This window comes from Dysidea avara, chromosome 5 (assembly GCF_963678975.1).
Source record: "Dysidea avara chromosome 5, odDysAvar1.4, whole genome shotgun sequence".
Classification (NCBI taxonomy): Eukaryota; Metazoa; Porifera; class Demospongiae; order Dictyoceratida; family Dysideidae; genus Dysidea; species Dysidea avara.
Genome location: NC_089276.1, coordinates 18,224,348 through 18,244,674, shown reverse-complemented (window position 1 = coordinate 18,244,674; position 20,327 = coordinate 18,224,348). Strand labels below are relative to the sequence as shown.

Below are 20,327 nucleotides of genomic sequence, written 5' to 3'. Positions count from 1 at the left end.
TGCCAAACCCTGGATCCACCCTTGACCTGCATGGGCAAGACAAGGAAGGTGTGGTTATAATTACAGCAATACAGCTCTAGGGCCCACCTACCTGCTGTACTTTCAGCATCTCTTTGTTTTTATTATTAGAGTATCTCAATGGGTTTGACCTAGTGCTGAAACAATTATTCAGCTATTTAACTATTGGATCAGCATGAAACAATTCAGTTTGTTAACACACCATTCCAATATTCATTAGCACTTCAATTTGTACACTGTGATCAAATGGACAAAGCCAGTCTTGAAACTTAAGATTGTGAGAAAAGTGGCATATTTAAAATTCTATTTTAGAGGAGATAGAAACAACTCTGAAGCTTTACCTTCTCCCTAATAAAGGTTATTCAACAGAACTAACTAACTAAATGCTTATAGAATAAACAAATATTTGGTAAATTTGTTAATAGTAAATTGCCATCTTCTTTCTACCTCTTGAACCCACCCCTATTTAACTCCAACACTTAGGCCACTCCAAATAAATTTCCTGTTTCCCGTCCTGAGCGGGTGGTCCATTTCCATTATTTCATTATGAGATTGGCAAGCCATAATTTGCCTGGCAGTAAGAGGCTTAGGCATGGCGTAATAAGGATGGCTATTAACTGAAGGCTAGAACATGGTGCGGGCTACATAAAGTATGGTGTACATTTAAAGCATAGGCTTGTGCATGGTGCGCCTTACAAGAAGCCTTTACATGGTGCGCGTTATAAAGAAGGCTTTGCATAGTGCACTTTATTATTTTGTAAAACAAAACATTACACGGACATAACACACACTACTACATAACTTACCAAAATCCTCGTGGTCGGCGTCTCCTTCGTTGGAACTGTCGTCCGTCTCAGGAGTAGGCGTCGTGCGAGTAACGCGACGACGGGTTGATTGGCTAGGCTGGTCTGTGTTCTTCTGCTTGTGACGACTTGCTCTCTTCTGGCGTGTAGAGGAACTTGGGGTGGCCTCCGCAGACTGTGGCATGCTCCTGACCACCGCCGACACGATGTCCGGAATGTCAGCAGTTGTTAAGGGACGCGTCTTTGATCTCTTCTCTCGTCAGGCTCTGGGACTTTCAGCTTGACTTCCCCGCTTCGTTCCTGCCTTAGCGGAAGATTCGTTGGCGGGCGAGACAGCGGATGATCTAGTTTTAACAGGAGGCTTCTTAGGCGGGGATTTCTTCTTCTGCTGAGCATTGTTTCCTGTTCCATTCTTTACGGACGATTTTGATTTCTTTCCTACTGCCTTCGTAGGCATCTTGATAACAATTGATAACACTTGTCTAACAACTAACGCCACGTGCTACTGCGCATGTGCTAGGATTCTTATTAGTGCGTCGTTATTCTTATTAATGTCTCGTGTCTAAAAGTGAATGCTCGAGGCCGCCATCAAATTCAACATTAACTTTGTTTAAAGGTATTTTAAACTACATGTCAGTATGTAAGAATAACTGGAAAATAATGGAAGAATAAGGAATAATTGAATATTTAGAGCTGACAGTAACCAGATGCGGGTGGTGGACGGGAAACAGGAAATTTATTTGGAGTGGCCTTATCTAGCTGCAAACCTTCTATTCCAGCCAGCTTGTTTTCACTTTTGTTTAGTTCATATTCCATTGTTCATGGTGGTTTTCGACTCAACTTCACACTCCCATTCTAGGCAAGAGCCTAGGTCTGGTTCTGTAGAGTTGCTCTATACAATTTTGGTCGTACAAATACATTGAGTTTTTATCGCATGAGTTCGGGGAATGAGCTAAAAGTTCCACCGTAGATTATAGAGGCAAGTAAGTTCAATGTATCCAACACCTAGTTTAATGCGCAGAACAAATAAACTGGTTGCTATGAATGAAAAATTGCGGTTAATAAATTAGTTGCTGGACACTTAAACAGGTTACATAGGCGGGTGCTTAGTAATGTGTGATACGTTTGAACTGGTTTCCAGGAACTGAACTGATGTTGCTAGGACGGTGTTATTTAAAAATTTCTACTTGGTTAATAAGAATTGCAGAAACAAACCCATCATTTTATCTAACATTTGGATATTGCTTCACCCAATACCGGTTAGTGTTCTGTTTTATACCTTGTAGTTTTGTCTGTGAATTAATTGTTTATGACATCACGTTTGTATTATTATTAGTACTTGGTTATATAATTATGTCATATTATGTAAGTATTTGCTTAACACCATAGTGAAGATGTTGATAGAGTCCTTAGTTTAGAATTCCTGATAGAATCCTTGTTGATAGAATCCTTGGAATCCATCTAACTTGTGGTTTACAGAAGTATGACCTTGCATCATAGCATAGGGTAAACCTTGGATGGCTTCCCACACCCAAGTTTATACTGTATCCTCACCATGTTTGATCATTATCTTAGTGATGGTATTTTGCTGCAGTCATTGCACACTTTGGTCGTAAGCATTCATACAGAACTGGGTGCTCACCATGGTTTGCAGACATTTTTCATCACAAAAAGAACTTTAGTCAGTACTACTTTCGACACCAAGCTACATTGTGGTTATTCAATCAATCAATCAATCTTTCAAACATGTTCAAATGCATTAATTAAATTGAACTTGAATGCACACATGTCTACTTTGGGAAGAATGGAATATATGTCAAAATAATAATTCTGTGTACATTGGCCTTTAACATTTATGTTAGAGGTGTCAAAGTGAGCTATGTAGCTTGAATACTTATTGTACAGTACTATACAATAGTGATTTAATAGTAGGGACGGCAAAGGTGTGGGCGTGGCATGTGATATAATATAACCTAAAAAACTGCCTCAATATTTCCTCACAACATCATGACAGTGTAGGTTGGGTAGAACTAAGCCCAAAAGTGTCTTCAGATCACCCCGAAATGTTTCTGTCAAGTTGCTACAGAATTTACAAAAAAATTATTCAATGGAATTTTCTACTGCCTGCCTGCCTGCCTGATACCTTCAGTCAAGTGTAGCGGAAAACTGGCTACAGCTACAGTCCTAATTCTTTTACAGAAATGTTTCTAGTTTGCTTAAGAAAAAACCTTTGGTATATTGATAAACATACAATGAGTGCGCTATTGTGTTACCTTTTATCCTTCTTTACCATGGCCATCAGGCAAGGTTCTCCGCTGATAGTATTAATAGACTACAGTAGGACTTCCATCTACGGGTGTACATTGCATCAAACTATTTGAATTCACATGGCATTGCACCCAACTATTTGAACACATGTGGCTTAGTGGTTTTCAAAATTGACAGTTGATACTGTATACAAAAAAACTTGGGTAGTAAAAACTTTGACGATGACCCAGTATTGCAAAATTGGCAAAAAAAAACTTTGGTGAATGGTGCTTCACCTGAATTTTTTTATAATCTATGATAGAATGTAGCTACCATGTACTGTATACATGCAAGTGCGAGTGATTAAACAACTTACCAATTAAGGGGCATGGCAGCTGCTTCAATTGCGGGTCTTTATCCCTCATGGTAAGGGATGATGACTCACGATGGAAACGGCTGCCACGCCCCTTAATTGTCAAGTCTTAATCGCTTGACCATAGTGATGTTGCATTCGAATGGTAGCTATCGTATAACTGGAAAAGTTGCTTGTGTTTCTAAATGCATTTCTTTGCTGTGACCAACACTATGTTTAGTTATGTTAATCCAACGTTTTAGCAATTCATGTAGTGGTGCACATGTGTTATGCTAGTTGATTGCTTGCATAATGGTTTCCAGGGTATTTAGTAGTCAGGAGATTGCAAAAAAGTTCACAAACAAGTATAAGAAATTAGGAATCTTATATTAGAGTAGGGACAGTTGTACTATACACTGTCCCTACTCTAATTTAAAATTCTCAAATTTTTCTTATACTTGTAGAAATTATAACACTATTCATGTTGTCCTTATGATAGGTATTATGCTGTTATTGTGGTGATTGGTGGAGATGAAACAAGTAGTACAAATGTGAAGGATATTAGTCCTTTTAATGAGGAGGAAGCTGATACAGCTAACAGTAATGATCAACCTTACACCTATATTACTGGCATAGTAGAGACTAGTGATATCAGTGACTATCCTTATCCTTACGTAGTGGGGGATGAGAGTAGGTCAAGTATTGGTGGAATAAATTATGAGAATGTACAATTACAAACTAACACAACATATGCTGTACTGGTCAGAGCATATACAACTGATGACCTGGTGAGTGGAATTATGTCTGTAAGTAACTAATTGCCTATTTCCATTGCCAATCAATGACCCGACCAAACATGTTGTCACAAAATAAATAATGACAAAAATTTCAAAGTCATTGAACATTACCATCATTGAGAGAATTCGTACATAAAGTTAACAGCCATTTCAGTGTTTTGGTTTTGTTGTGTAATTGCTGGCTACTCCTCTCTGTGACCGAATGTTGCTTGAGCTTTCAGCTGAAATTCAAGGGTGTTTGTAATGACAAAACAAATGGTAATCTTTAGTTTTTGATTCATTTATTTGTGCCTATCAATACCTGTCAACACATTTATTTAGAGTACTGTTTAGTAGTGGTTAGGCTGTACAAAGTTAATTATGTGTTTCTGTTCCTACCAATTCCCCAAAATTGACCAGGTGACCAATTTTTTTTTCAACTTTTATGTGATACACTACATTTAACATGGAATTATGGGTAAAAACAAAAGTTATGGTGTAAAGTTAGTGCATCTTTGTAAGAAAACAGTGTTTACAAGACATGAAAACTTTCAACAGATGTAAAGTATTATAAATTATTATATGGTGATTGTGCAATTCATTCAGCAGAAAAAATGACCAGGAAGGGAACCAGAAATATATAATTAATTATTTGTGGCCTTATATGCAATTGTATTACCAGTTCATGTTGCATGACTTTTCCCACCTCCTGATTTAATTATTAATGGTACTTATATTTGGAAATATTCCCTGATATGTATACATACCAATATTTTTGAAAGATAGGTTATGCCACTCATATGCATGCATATATATATATATAAGTTACATTGTTACAGTCCTATTATGTTATTTCTTACAGTTTTCTACAAGTAAAGCCTTGTCTGTTACTACTACTATTACGAGTAAGTATCATAGTAGTGTACGTAAGTGGTTACACATACTTAAAACATCTGAAATGTGGTGTTGTGTTTTTTTAAATTGCTGGGTATGTAGTTGTTTTATCATGTAATAGCCATGTTGGTTGTGTAAGTTTCAAATATTTTTTACATGGTAACGGCATAAAGTAATGTAAAACTGTACTTACTTGGCTGCCACATTAATTTTACACATTGCTATCATGTATTTGTTGGATGATGCATGAGGTTGCAGCTAAAATGAGCTAATGCAAGCATGCCATTATAAATGTAATATCATGAATGCATTTAAAGGATTGCATGATGTTTAAATTTTGGTTACACACAATTGAGTGTGGACTCAATCAAATTACATGCTATGCACTGATTCCGTAACATCAAATCATAAGAACTGATGAATAAGCATCCATCAAGCAAAGAAATAAAACAATACACCTGATAAAACAAGATGAATAGTTGCGCTCTGCTAAAGCAACCACCGATAGCAGCACACAATATTTTCATGACTGGTGTAAATGATCAGTGAATCATGCAAGTCCAATTCATTGAGCAACCTGGGTCAAGTTTCAACACTTTGAAGCAGATAACAAGGAAACAATTCTTCACAAAGTTTCAGAAAGTGTTGGATGCTTCAACCAGGAGCTCAATTAGTCCTTTGGAATCAGTGAACTCCTCCTTCAACATTGAGGTGTGTGCAATATATGTAGTAATAGCCATATTTTTACCATGATTGTTATTTTCCACTAGCCATAATGAGCTAAGCAACAGGAGTTTTATTGGCATAAGGAGATATGTATTAGTGAAGGATTGGGAAAGGTATATATAGCCAGCAAAAAAGATGTTTATTGAACAACCATCATTTCCTATAGGCAAGACAAGATCTTGAGTGATTTTGATGGTAAGTAGGTTATTTGTCATACACAGTTGTACTACATGGATGGATTACAACAGTTGAATGACTAAAGATAATAAATCTATAGCAACAGCTGATTATTTGTTTCTGCTCTTGTATATGATTTTGTCCATGTATTTAGGACAATATAGTGAATGTGGCAAAGACAAGTATTTACAAAGTTAAAAAAATGGCAATTTCACTCTCCACATCTTGCGTATTGTAGCGCACAGCTTTCCTACTAAGACCTACATGCTTAAAACTTGACAAATGAACAAGTTGATGTGCTGAATTCATAAACATTGTGCACACTTGTGGCTTGCTAACAACATTATTGTGTTATGCTATTATGTGTGCAGGTGCTCCTATAGATTGTACGTGAGATATTGATGCAATAAACAAAGAAGATTAGTATTGATACACCTGTTAATATATCAGTACTTGGTTCTATATAATATGACATGACATTTTAGGGGATACACAATGTGATGACGTTTCCATTAATAATGAACAATGATTAGGAAGATGTAAGGTACAATCAGTATTTTATTGAGCATGTTGTCTGATAGGTGTGACAATGGTGATCAGATAGCTCTCTTTTTGACAAGTGCACTTCTGGTAATTCTAAAGTATACATTATGTGGTGTCTTTGTGATTTGCATAGTTCTCTTGTTCTCTTTTTTTGTGTGTCCAGTTTAATAGATGGTCAAGCTACATCCTAGAGCTATTGCAAACAATGATCACCAGAGTTTAGTGCATGAGTCAGATACAGCAGAAGACATATAAGAGCTTAACAGGCTTTAGCCCCCAAACTCTTCCCTGACAAATGCTTAAAAAGATTGAGATACTCTAATAGAGCAGACAGATGTTCTAATAGAGTTATATATTACTGAGAGGACTTATATCTTTGGTATAGAAAGATAGCTGGTGATTTTCTGGTACATGCATGCACATAATCATTTACCTAGCTACCACTGCGATAATAATGTTCTCTGTATATTGCCATTGCATATGAGCATGCACCCACTGCATCATGTGATACAAGACTTAATTTGACAAGTGAATGTGTTACAATTATAATACTCTCAATAATACCTTGATGTATTTTGAAATATGTCAAACATAATTTTAGCCAATACAATTAATATTACCATAGACTAGTAACACAAGGTTGGAAGCTCCGCTCACGAACTCAATATAGCATGTACATACCAAATATGCACTCCTCATAGTTTCATGGACTTACCTTTCAGTTGGTGTAGGCTACAAAAGTCTGGTTATTTCAATACCAACTTAGCTAAGGGTAGTGAAGAACCAAGGTAGGTGCATAGGATGATATACAAGCAAGTAGTTTTGTGCAATTGTAAGCTCAAATTGGCTTGTAGCACAACATATTATTGGGAAACACCATGAAACAACATTGTGTACTCTTTGCCAAGTCTTTGAGGACATATAGTGAAAACTAATGAAATTTATTACAGTAGAGACAATTCCAAATGGCTTGTGCCACACGTTGGTATGGTTCAATGCTTTTTCCAGAAGACTTTTATTGCTAACCAAATGAGAAGTTACGTAGTTTGTGCACCTATTTTGGGTAGTTCTAAGCATCCTCCAGAAAATTTCTGAAGTATTCGAGTGTGGCTCAGTGTAACAATTACAGTTCTTTGTTTCATACGGACAAATTTACAGCCCATGGAACAAGAGCCAAATACCGTCCTGTGATAATATATAGAGCATAGCAACTGAGATAGCGACGAAACTAATGACATGATGCAACCATCAAATTAATTACTTAGGTACAACAAGGAGTGCTGGCACGCGAAATAGAGTTTCCAATACCGTGTTATTAGTATCTAATCCAAAACAGCCAAGCTGTAAAAAAGTGCGGCCCTTAAAAAGGCTATGGTGAAAAAAGATGTGAAATCCAAGGTGGTGGCCAAGAAATGGCTGTGATGGTAGGTTAATAGTAAAAATTTTAATAACGACAATTCAGGTGAATTTTGTGCCGCTTTGCACTCTTTTTACAGCTTAGCTGTTTTGGATTAGATTTTACTTCTTTTTGTATTTGTATACCCCAAGCTGGCTTTGGGGCTTTTTTAACCTATCTTTTTTCTTCAAAACAGGAAGTAGAAAAGGATGAAACAGATTTTAAATGCTTTAACTAGACCTTTTTCATGTAACACAGAAATATAACGTAATTATATGTGCACACTTCCAGTGGTAGGTTGTGCATAACTGCAGTACAATTAATTATAATCTAAACCAAAACAGCCAAGCTGTAAAAAAAGAGTGCAGCCCCCAAAAAGGCCAGGATGAAAAAAGATGTGAAATCCAAGGTGGCGGCCAAGAGATGGCTGTGATAAATTTTAATTACGACAATTCAGGTGAATTTGCGTTGCCTCCTCCACTAGGATTTAGCACCAAATTCATCTGAATTGTCGTAATTAAAATTTTTACTATAACCTACCATCACAACCATTTCTCGGCCGCCACCTTGGATTTCACATCTTTTTTCATCCTGGCCTTTTTGGGGGCTGCACTCTTTTTTTACAGCTTGGCTGTTTTGGTTTAGATATCACTTGTTTTTGTATTGCAAGCCACAAAGCCGGCCATTAACTGGCTTTGGTGTTTCCTTCTAACTTGTTTCTTTTCTGCAGGAATTGTGGAACAAAGGAAGAAATGTTGTGTACAGTTTTTTGTCTGATTAAAAATATTTGTATATTTAACAATGAAAGATAATCATACTGTAGATAATAAGGTGACTTCTTATACATAACTGAACTGTAGCTGAAACTCCCATTGTTTGTAGCTGAACTCTTTCAGAGTGACTTGTTTCTAGCTGAACTCTCTACATGGTGATTTGTTTCCAACACATATTTCTACAGGGTGATTTGTTTGTAGCTGATTCTTATAAGGTAACTTGTATCTAGCTGATATCTCTACAGGGTGACTTGTTTGTAGCTAATCTTTCTACAGGGTGATTTGTTCGTAGCTGAACTCTCTACATGATGGTTTCTTTGTAGCTGAACTCTCTACAAGGTAACTTCTTCTAGTTGATCTCTCTACAGGGTGACTTGTTTGTAGCTGAACTTTCAACTTGATGGTTTCTTCGTACTCTACAAGGTAACTTCTTCTAGCTGATCTTTCTACAGGGTGACTTGTTTGTAATCGAACTTTCTACATGATGGTTTCTTTGTAGCTGAACTCTCTACAAGGTAACTTCTTCTAGTTGATCTCTCTACAGGGTGACTTGTTTGTAGCTGAACTTTCAACTTGATGGTTTCTTCGTACTCTACAAGGTAACTTCTTCTAGCTGATCTTTCTACAGGGTGACTTGTTTGTAATCGAACTTTCTACATGATGGTTTCTTTGTAGCTGAACTCTCTACAAGGTAACTTCTTCTAGCTGATCTTTCTACAGGGCAATTTATTTGTAGCTGAATTCTCTACAGGATGGTTTGTTTGCAGCTGAACTCTTTACATGGTGGTTTCTTTGTAGCTGAACTCTCTACAAGGTGACTTCTTATAGTTGAACTATCTACACAGTGATCTTTTCATAGCTGAACTCTCTACTGGGTGATTTGTTTGTAGCTGAACTCTATATAGGGTAACTTGTTTGTAGCTGATCTCTCTACAGGGTGACTTGTGCATAGCTGAACTCTCTACAAGGTGAATTGTTTGCAGCTGAACTCTCTACAGGGTGGTTTTTTGTAGTTGAACTCTCTACAAGGTGACTTCTTCTAGCTGATCTCTCTACAGGTCGATTTGTTTGTAGCTGAAATCTCTACAGAGTGATTTGTTTGCAGCTGAACTCTTTACATGATGGTTTCTTTGTAGCCAAACTCAATGCAGGGTGATGTGGTTGTAGCTGAACTCTCTATAGGGTGATTTGTTTGTAGCTGAACTCTCTACAGGATGGTTTCTTTGTAGCTGAACTCTCTGCAAAATGATTTCTTCTAGCTGATCTCTCTACTATGTAACTTCTTGTAGCTGATCTCTCTACTGGGTGACTTGTATCCAGTTGTACACTCTACAAGGTGATTTGTTTGTAGCTGAATACTCTACAGGGTAATTTTTTGTAGCCAAACTCTCTGCAGGGTGATTTGTTTGTAGCTGATCTCTCTACAGGATAGTTTCTTTGTAGCTGAACTCTCTACAGGGTGATTTTTTGTCTAGCTAAACTCTCTCTAGGGTGATCACTTCACAGCTGAACCCTCTACAAGGTGGCTTCTTCTATCTCATCTCTCTACAGTGTGATTTGTTTGTAGCTGAACTCTCTACAAGGTGACATTTTCTAGCTGAGCTCTCTCTTATTTCTAGCTGATCACTCTACAGAGTAACTTGTTAGTAAAGCTGAAGTCTTTACATGGTGGAGTTTGGTTGTTAAACGCATGAAGACTTGTTTGTAGCAGAACTTCTACAGAGTGAATTGTTTGTAGCTGAACTCTCTACAGGGTGCATGACTTGTTTATAGCTGAACTCTCTTCAGTGTGACTTGTAATGTTCTGAATCACTACTTGTAATGTTCTGAATCACTACAACAATATATTTTTAGCTGAACTCTCTAGCTATAGGGTGACTTGCTTCTTGCTGAACTGTCTATAAGATTAACTGTTTGCAACTGAACTCCCTAAAATGGAGTAAATAAATTAGCTGAATGCTTTATTAGAGTGACTGTTCTATTAGAGTATCTCGATCTCACATTCACCTCCCAATCCTACTCTTTTGCAAATCCAGTTTCTTTCAAGCCATTTGTCCCAGTTTCCACCATCCTGTAACATTATATTGTTAGGTGACTTTAACCTGCCTGAAATTAACTGGGATACTTTCTGTGGAAATTCTGCAGTCGCTGATGCATTCTGTGAAATCTGTTTTGAATACAACCTGCTACAGCTCATAACCTGCTCTACTCATATCCATGGTAATACTCTAGATCTAGTTAACAAACAATGAAGATCTAATTGATAGTATTTCAGTCTGTTCTAATGACAATGTACAAATATCGTCTGATCATTTCCCCATCACATTTGAATTATCTCATGTCAGATCACAGCCATCAGACAATGTAACTCAACATGCATATGACTATTCCAAAGCAGACTTTCCCAGAATGAATCTTTACATTTGTAACTCTGATATCTTAAACTGTCTGTATTTTTCCGATGTCGAAACCACTTAGGCTATTATCAAGTCTATTATCTATGAAGCAATGACATTGTTTATTCCCAAGTTCCAGTTCCATTCTAAACAATATCCAAAGTGGTTTACTAAGGGTTTGTGTCACCCATTAAAATGTTTACATACCCTTAGAAAAGGAGATGCAAAGGTGAAGATGATTGGGAGGAATTTGTGAAGTGCTTTAAAGTAAGATTTAAGGAGTTGTTAGATGAGGTAATTTTGTGACGCAGTGAGTATCACAAATAGTAAGTGTATATTCACTCAAGGCAAAAACATTTCCACACTAAATGAAACAGTGAAAATAGATGCAGCTACTGGTGTTGTTATGGCCATATCCAACTTGACCACTCCAGAAGATGATGTTTTTGCAGAGGATATTGACTTAGCAGTTGGTGTTCTAGACACTGTCACAAAGTAAATTGAATGTCAGTAATGTATATGTATGATTATATGCAATGTATAGTGTTACAAGAACAGTCAGCGAGTGGTTACCAGGTTGAAACCTATAATGATACATTATTTGAGGTAAGTAAACTTTGATACATATTGTAGAGCAGACCGTGTATTATGTTATTCATGTTTATCAAGACACACAGTAGTGTGTCGTGCGGCCAAGAAAACTGGTGACCACACCTTCATGTTTATCAAAACACACGGTAGTGTGTCGTGCGGCCAAGAAAACCGGTAACCACACCGTGAGTATATTTACAGGAAGAAAGAAAACAGCTTTTTCGTGCATAGTTCCATGGCTCCTTCTCCAAAACACACCATTTTTGCTTGATAGCTGTCCACCAAGTAGGGTACGCCACACAGCAAATTTGATAAAATTCGCAACAGCCATTTGCAAGATATGGGTGTTCAATTTAATTTCTTGGTTTTTTTCTTCTTATGCCGTACGGGGGGCTATGGGGCCTTCAATTTCTTTTCGCACACTTTGCAAAATTGCTATAAAATACAAACTTGTAACTGGATTGCCTCGATCTTTGGCACAAATGAAGAGTGTGTAATGGTAGATTCACGTACCAAGTTTGTTGTGAATCTGAGTAATATTCAGGGAGTTATGAGCATTTATTCACGTAAAAAAGATCAAACTTCTGTCATGGCTACAGGGTAAACCAAGTATAGAAATGACTTGAAAATTGGTGTGTAGATAGGCTGATCATAGTGCCAGTGCCTTTTGATAGTTTGAATAGCAATATAGTTACAGCGAAAAAGTTATAAAGCAAACACTAAGCAAGTGTAAAATCACGGGATTGAGATACTCTAATAGAGCAATCACCACGGGATAAAAAAGGTGTGCAAAAAAATGTCAAAAAAACTTACCAGATTTTGAACCAGGGATCTCCATACCTAACATCTGCATCCTTAACCACTGAACCACTGCTACCTTAGCTGATCACCTCACTTAATTTCTGCTTCATAAATGAAATTTCTAGTTGAAATAATCAAACATTTGTAATTTCATAGATCTACCAATAGAAGTACTAGATTATTCTAGAACATTCTATGTATGTTCTATTAGAAGTCCTCAAAAAATGTGCACTCTATTAGAGTATTACAAAAATATTATCAAATATTGAATTAAATCATGCAATGAAATACATTTATAAGTCTGTCTTCAATAATCATCATTGTATCTACATAGAAAAGAAGAAATGTGAGTTTAAAAAAACCTCTAATTCAGCAATAGGCTGGTTTTAGGACCCTATAAAGTACAAAAAGAAGTGAAATCCACACAAAAACAGCCAAGCTATGAAAAAATGGTGCCGTCTTAAAAAACCTGGGTGAAAAAAGTTGTGAAATCAAAATTGGCGGCCAAGAAAAGGCTGCAATGATGTTAATGCTAAAAATTTTTTAATAATGGCTGTGTGCATTGTTAAAATTTATTAGCATTAACATCATTGCAGCCATTTCTTGGCCGCCACCTTTGATTTCACAACTTTTTTCACCCAGGATTTTTAAGGCCGCACCATTTTTTCATAGCTTGGCTGTTTTTGTGTGGATAATATTATACTAACAGGAAACAGCTTCAGTCATTAATAATCTACTTGATAATAGCAACCAAGATAAATAGACACAAGTATATACTAATACTTTAATACATTTTAATTGTGGTAAATTCATAATATACATTAATGTAGACATCACCAGAAACCAGCCAGTCTTTGGTTAATAGCACTGAACAATTTGGAACACTTTTAGGTGGAACACTAAATGATGAAACACCAGAAGCTATTACAATTAGGAGTAATGTTGGTAAGTATGCTCATTAAGAAGAATTTGAATCTGTTATTATCATTACTATTTTTAATCGTAAAAGCTTCACTAATATCCAACGATAGTGTACAAGCAGGAGAAGATTATCTGTTTCCCAGAGAAAATGATGACTTGAGTAACTTTACTGGTGGAAATACTCAGTTTACATTCCCTAATGATGCATTGAAAGGTGTTTTAAAACAACTTCCGAATTGTAAGTGTGTGTTGTATAACCATATCATGTATAGAGAGGTTTGTATTGTCATATTACGAATGTCACACATATGTTGATCATAATGGTGCAAAATGGCAGTTAGTATAGTTTCAATCAGTCTGGAATGTCTTTACAGTGTGTTGTTATTCTCCTCACTATGATCCAAGTCTTAAATTCAGTGTTATTAAAAAGGCTGGCTGTGAACACGTGCCTGGTTTACTGAAATTGTTTTCCAAAAAATTTGTGTGTGCTTTATGTATGTATGTATGTAGTATACCATATAGCTGGCAATTTTTGAAAGGTTTATATTTTGGATATTTCTAAGAGACCCTTCTCTTCAAAAATAAATTCCCACGTCATCGAAAATAAATTCCCACGTCATCGAAAATAAATTCCCACAAGTGAAAGCACGATCCAACTTTTGGCAATTCACTTGTGTATTCCTCGAGTTTTAGCTCAGTATTACTAATGATAATGGGTAAACTGTATCATTACTGTGCCAATAACCAGAAAGCAGGTGATCCAGAATGGGAATTGATGTAATCTGCTCTAGAAGCTACGCTATGCCTATAGCTAGCTACGATCAAGCGTGATCGAGCCAGTGAACTTACTCCACTCAAAACTCCCTCAGTCTTTTTTCCCCAATGCACAGGGATGAGAATTATTCCATCAGTACGTCAGTTTTTGGCAAACATTCATGCATCTTCATAATTTGTGACGTGAATTTCTGTTTATTTAAAATCCATCCGGACTTCAAAATATGCACACTTCAAAATTAAAATCCTTTGAAATTCAGATTTTGCTTCTTATACAAAATTTTCTGTTTCGAAAATAACCCACTTTACGGTATTTGTTTGTCTTTCCGCACCCATGTGAGCAAAGTGGCTTATGCTAAAAGCAGCCTGTATGTGAGAGATGAAGGCTGCACAAAGCCAGTATAAACCTTCCCGGTACGTAAGTTTTTACTTTGAGGCAGTTTATTCATGCCAGCTTGAAAAACGGGTGAAGCAGGTTCCTGAAGATGAAATGAATGGCTTTCACAATGGGCTATGTGGGCATAAAACAACCAAAACCAGCGTATCTGGCATCGTAGGCTACCAGAAATAAGTAATGTCTTCAAAGAGGAAGGGGGCATGTCCATACTTATGCAAATTAAAATGAAGGGCAGCCTCATGGATTTCTCTAAGCAATTTGCATGAGAAGACGACAGACACTCTATAAAACAGTTTAGAATTTCCTCCAATTTTGTCATTCTTTTAAATTGCTCTTTAATTGTTCCAACAACTTTTTTGACTAACTGATCCATTTACTATCACACATGATTTATATGAATGATTTGAAACATTTACACTATGAAAAAAGTGGGATATAAGATGGTATATCCAGTGGCTTATTGAATACAAAAAAGCTTGATATAACCTGTAGTATACTAACAATCACATGTAAGGCTTTAGTTAATGTGTTTAAACATACTGAAACCATATATGTGATGGTATAGTGTGGGCATTATATTTGATATAAGCTATTTTTGGTATTGTGGTAAATAAACTGAAACCATATATGTAATAGTATAGTATGCATTATACTAAAGTATAACATGAGTATAATACAGGGTTTATATTAAGGCTTATTTGTATTCAATAAGCCACTGGAAATACCATCTTATATCCCACCTTTTTCACAGTGTTATCAGTTCCAGAAATTAATGAGCTATCTATCAATTAATACTAGACTTACAATGTAGGTGCCTGCAAACTAGAACCCACAACATGTATATTTTATTTTAACCTTGTAATGTATAGTTTGTCTGATTAATTAAGGACACTAACAGTTCTTTACTTTGATTTATTAAAATCACTATAGATACTATGTGACCGGATCTTGGAAAACCTACCTTTTGGGCACAAGCCAACTTTTTAGGAAAACTCAAATGAAAATTTCAACAATATTTTTTAAATTGATTTTTTTGCACATTTGGATAAAGCAACTATTAAACTTTCTTGCTGTGAAGTTTCACACCCATAGCTTCTTTTTCCTAGGAGATATGGATGATTATATCAGACCATGTAGTAATTTCACATGCGTGGGACAACAATTAATTTACAAATTGGGTGATTTGTTCAGGTGCTGAAATGGCTAAAACTTAGTCTTAGACAATGATACATGGCATTTAATTGCAGTAAAGTACCAACAATACTTCATTAATCTATCAGAAATGTCTTTTAAAGTATTTTAGATGGTAAGAATGGAATTATTGGTAAACAAAGTGATTTGTCACCATTTGTCACCCTTAATCACTCACAGAACTCAATACATTACCATAAAAGTTAGTTTGTAATGTACAGGACAGAAAATTGGCCATATCTGAGGAATGCTTAAAGATATTAAGCTGAAATTTTAACACAAGATAGATGAGCACCCAGTACTTCATTTAAGCTAAAATACAGAAAATTTACCAATGTGCCAAAAAGGTAGGTTTTCCAAGATCAGGTCACACTATGGGATTTCCAATTACCAGTACAATACTCAGTGATGATGTTATCTAATCAAAGACAGCTAAGCTGTAAAAAAAGGTGCGGCCCCAAAAAGGCCATGGTGAAAAAAGATGTGAAATCCAAGGTGGCGGCCAAGAAATGGCTGTGATGGTAGGTTAATGGTAAAAATTTTAATAACGACAATTCAGGTGAATTTTGTGCCAAGACCACATGGCCTTTTTGGGGCCGCACCTTTTTTACAGCTTAGCTGTTTTTGATTAGATTTCACTTCTTTTTGTAATTGTATACCCCAAAGCCAGCCTATGGCCGGCTTTGGGACTTTTTAAAACTATCTTTTTTTTTCTTTACCACAGGAAGAAGAAAAGATGAAGCAGATGTACTTTGAATATTTTATCAGTAAATGTATACAAATTATATATATACATGATATAAAATACATATTAATTATATTTATTACAGAACTCTCCATGGTGGTTTCTTTATAACTGAACACTCTACAAAGTGACTTCTTCTAGCTTATATTTCTACAGGGTGATTTGTTTGTAGCTGAACTCTCTTCATGATGGTTTCTTCGCAGCTGAACTCTCTACAAGGTAACTTCTTCTAGCTGATGTCTCTACAGGGTAACTTGTTTGTAGTTGAACTCTCTACATTATGGTTTCTTTGTAGCTGAACTCTCTACAAAGTAACTTCTTCTAGTTGATGTCTCTACAGGGTCAGCTGAACTCTCTATATGGTGGTTTCTTTGCAACTGAACTCTCTACAAGGTGGCTTCTTCTAGCTGATATTTCTACAGGATTTGTTTGTACTGTAGCTGAACTCTCTACATGATGGTTTCTTTGCAGCTGAACTCTCTACAAGGTAACTTCTTCTAGGTGATGTCTCTACAGTGTCACTTGTTTGTAGTTGAACTCTCTACATGATGGTTTCTTTGTAGCTGAACTCTCTACAAAGTAACTTCTTCTAGCTGATGTCTCTACAAGGTCACTAGTTTGTAGCTGAACTCTCTACATGGTGGTTTCTTTGTAACTGAACTCTCTACAAGGTGACTTCTTCTAGCTGATATATCTACAAGGTGATTTGTTTATAGTTGAACTCTCTACATGATGGTTTCTTTGCAGCTGAACTCTCTACAAGGTAACTTCTTTAGCTGACCTTTGTACAAGGTGAATTGTTTGTAGCTGGGCTCTCTACAAGGTAACTTCTTTAGCTGATCTCTGTACAGGGTGATTTGTTTGTAGCTGAACTCTCTACAGGTGATTTGTTTGCAGCTGAACTCTCTACATGATGGTTTCTTTGTAGCTGAACTCTCCACAAGGTAATTTCTTCTATCTGATCTCTGTACAGGGTGAATTGTTTGTAGCTGAACTCTCTACAAGGTAACTTCTTCTAGCTGATCTCTCTATACAGGGTGATTTGTTTGTAGTTGAACTCTCTACAGGTGATTTGTTTGTAGCTGAACTCTCTACATGATGGTTTCTTTGTAGCTGAATTCTCTAAAAGGTAACTTCTTCTAGCTGATCTTTCTACAGGGTGATTTGTTTGTAGCTGAATTCTCCACAAGGTAATTTGGTTGCAGCTGAACTCTCTACATGGTGATTTCTTGTAGTTGAGCTCTCTACAAGGTGACTTCTTCTAGCTGAACTCTCTACAGAGTGATCGTTTCGTAGCTGAAACTCTCCAAAGGGTGATTTGTTTGCAGCTGAACTCTCTACATGATGGATTCTTTGTAGCTGAACTCTCTACAAGGTGACTTCTTCTTGCTGAACTCTCTACAGAGTGAATTGTTTGTAGCTGATCTCTCTACATGATAGTTTCTTTGTAGCTGAACTCTCTACAAGGTAAGATGATCTTTCTACAGAGCAATTTGTTTGTAGCTGATTTCTCTACAGGATGATCTGTTTGCAGCTGACCTCTCTACATGATGGTTTCTTTGTAGCTGAACGCTCTACAAGGTAACTTCTTCTAGCTGATCTCTCTACAGGGTGAACTGTTTGCAGCCGAACTCTCTGCAGGGTGATTTAAATGCTCTACAGGGTGATTTCTTTGCAGCTGAACTCTCTACATGATGGTTTATTTGTAACTGAACTCTCTACAAGGTAACTTCTTCTAGCTGATCTTTCTACAGGGCGGTTTGTTTGTAGCTGAATTCTCTACAGGGTGATTTATTTGCAGCTGAACTCTCTATAGGGTGAATTCTTCTAGCTGAACTCTCTACAGGGTGATCTTTTTGTAGCTGAACTCTCTCCAGAGTGATTTTTTTCAGCTGAACTCTCTACATGATGGTTTCTTTGTAGCTGAACTCTGTACAAGGTAACTTCTAGCTGATCTCTCTACAGGGTGATTTGTTTGCAGCTGAATTCTCTACATGGTGCATAGTTTCTTCTTCTAGCTGATCTCTCTACAGGGTGGTTTGTTTCTAGGTGAACTCTCTACAGGGTGACTTGCATGTAGCTGAATTGTCTATCAGATTAACTGGTTGTAGCTGAATTCCCTACAGAATAACTTGCAATGTAATATAATTCTTTAATGGAAGAAGTTATAAACGTAGCCGAATGCTCTATTAGGGTGACTGTTCTATTAGAGTATCTTGATCTCGCATTTGCAACACGTAGTTGGCTTTCGCATCCTGACTCTGGTTTGTAATCCGATTCTTCTGTATTACTGCAAGGGCTTTCTATGATGATTATTCCAGCTACACACCGATTTTCAGCTCATTGCTCTAGGCGGTTTGCCTGGTACACGTGAAAACTAATAGTTTTTTTATTCATAAAAATCGATTGCGTAATTGTGACACAGGTTGGGTTTTGTGTCATATCTCCATGGTCTTTACCTCGATTCTTTTCAAACCACAAAAAGGCACTCCTACGATGGTTACTCCATCTACATAGCAATTTTCAACTCATTACTTCAAGGGGTTTACCCTGTGGCGTGACAGACCTTCGACCATATTTTACGCGAATAATCGATCATAACTCCGTGAATGTCCATCGGATTCCTACCAAAGTTGGTACTGAGATCCGCCTTAATGAGCCCTTCAAGTGTGCCAAATTTCAGCCCGATTGGAGCACGCATTCGTGTTTTATGGCGGATTTTGCGAAGTGTGCGAAATGAAGAAGTAGAAGAAAAAAAACGAAGAAATTAAAATGACATTTTGTTCGCTCATATCTCGGAAATGGCTGGACCGATTTTCTTCAAATTTGGTATGTAGACTCCCATAACTGGCCGGCACGTCTGTAGCAAATTTGGTTCCAATCGGATAAGGGATCACAGAGCTACATAGGTGTGAATATTGCGTTTTCTTTCTTCCTGTTAATATACTCACGGTGTGGCGCGCCGGCTTCTTGGGCCACACGACACACTATCGTGTGTCTTGATACAATTGCCTAACCCTAGCAATGCATAAGAAAACAGTAGCAAGTCATAATAAACATTACTGCTATATATTGTGTTTCTTTCATAGAAAAAACATTTCTTCCAATTTCTCCAATAGTCTCCATTCAAGCTCCTGTACCTGTTAATACTTCTGAAAACAATGCCATCATGGTATCATTTCCTGTGGTGAGTATATACATACACCATACAGAAAATTGCATGTTTCATACTACCTTTGTGATACTTTACACATGATACAATTGAGAAGTAATTTATGTCTGTAGTTCAATTGATATGCATCCAACTTGTTCTTATATTTAGTTAGATAACACACAATCACCACTATTAATTTTTCTTTTAGCACCACCAATATTTCATACCTGTTTGTTAACTTTTTTTGCAAAATAAAATTAATATGACTGGTCGACATCGAACATTGAAAAAATCAAGCCCATAGCCTTAGCCATTATCAAGTTATGCTTGTCTGAAGGCATCAGTTACTCAGTCAGTACAAAAATTCTGTTTAATAATTTAAAAAAAATTCCATAACAACTTGTTGAAAGTGTTTCTAGTTGATCTAAAGGCTTTTTTGGGCTTAGTTTCACCTAACCAATACTGTCTCATCATCATCAGGGAAAACTTAGGCTGGTGTTTGGGTGATTTTTTTTCATGGGATACACCCACATCTTTACTATACAGTACTATTGCACTGTATGATAGTTTCTGTCAAATGATTATGATTTACAATAATTACTGCTACTACCTTAAACTTACTGTAGTACCTGTATACTCACTGTAACAATGA

At 36.6% G+C, this 20,327-nt stretch overlaps 2 protein-coding genes across 23 annotated transcripts in view; one reads left to right on the top strand and one right to left on the bottom strand.

The window, feature by feature from the left end:
- Positions 1-20,327, bottom strand: part of LOC136255908 (exosome RNA helicase MTR4-like) — a 247,932-nt gene that overhangs the window by 194,820 nt on the left and 32,785 nt on the right. The window lies entirely within an intron of this gene.
- Positions 1-20,327, top strand: part of LOC136255906 (uncharacterized) — a 189,933-nt gene that overhangs the window by 166,215 nt on the left and 3,391 nt on the right. For 12 of the 19 annotated variants that reach the window (XM_066048820.1, XM_066048812.1, XM_066048811.1 and 9 more), the window contains 11 exons: positions 3,920-4,208; positions 5,059-5,801; positions 5,861-5,929; positions 5,983-6,011; positions 6,479-6,623; positions 11,315-11,395; positions 11,449-11,596; positions 11,646-11,707; positions 13,324-13,438; positions 13,503-13,652; positions 19,611-19,708. In XM_066048820.1, the coding sequence (XP_065904892.1) occupies positions 3,920-4,208; positions 5,059-5,208 (439 nt within the window). In that variant the 3' untranslated portion in view covers positions 5,209-5,801; positions 5,861-5,929; positions 5,983-6,011; ... (5 more) ...; positions 13,503-13,652; positions 19,611-19,708. Of the gene's footprint in view, positions 1-3,919; positions 4,209-5,058; positions 5,802-5,860; positions 5,930-5,982; positions 6,012-6,478; positions 6,624-11,314; positions 11,396-11,448; positions 11,597-11,645; positions 11,708-13,323; positions 13,439-13,502; positions 13,653-19,610; positions 19,709-20,327 lie in introns of those variants that run through there. The other 7 variants (XM_066048819.1, XM_066048816.1, XM_066048821.1 and 4 more) reach the window with 6 other exon arrangements.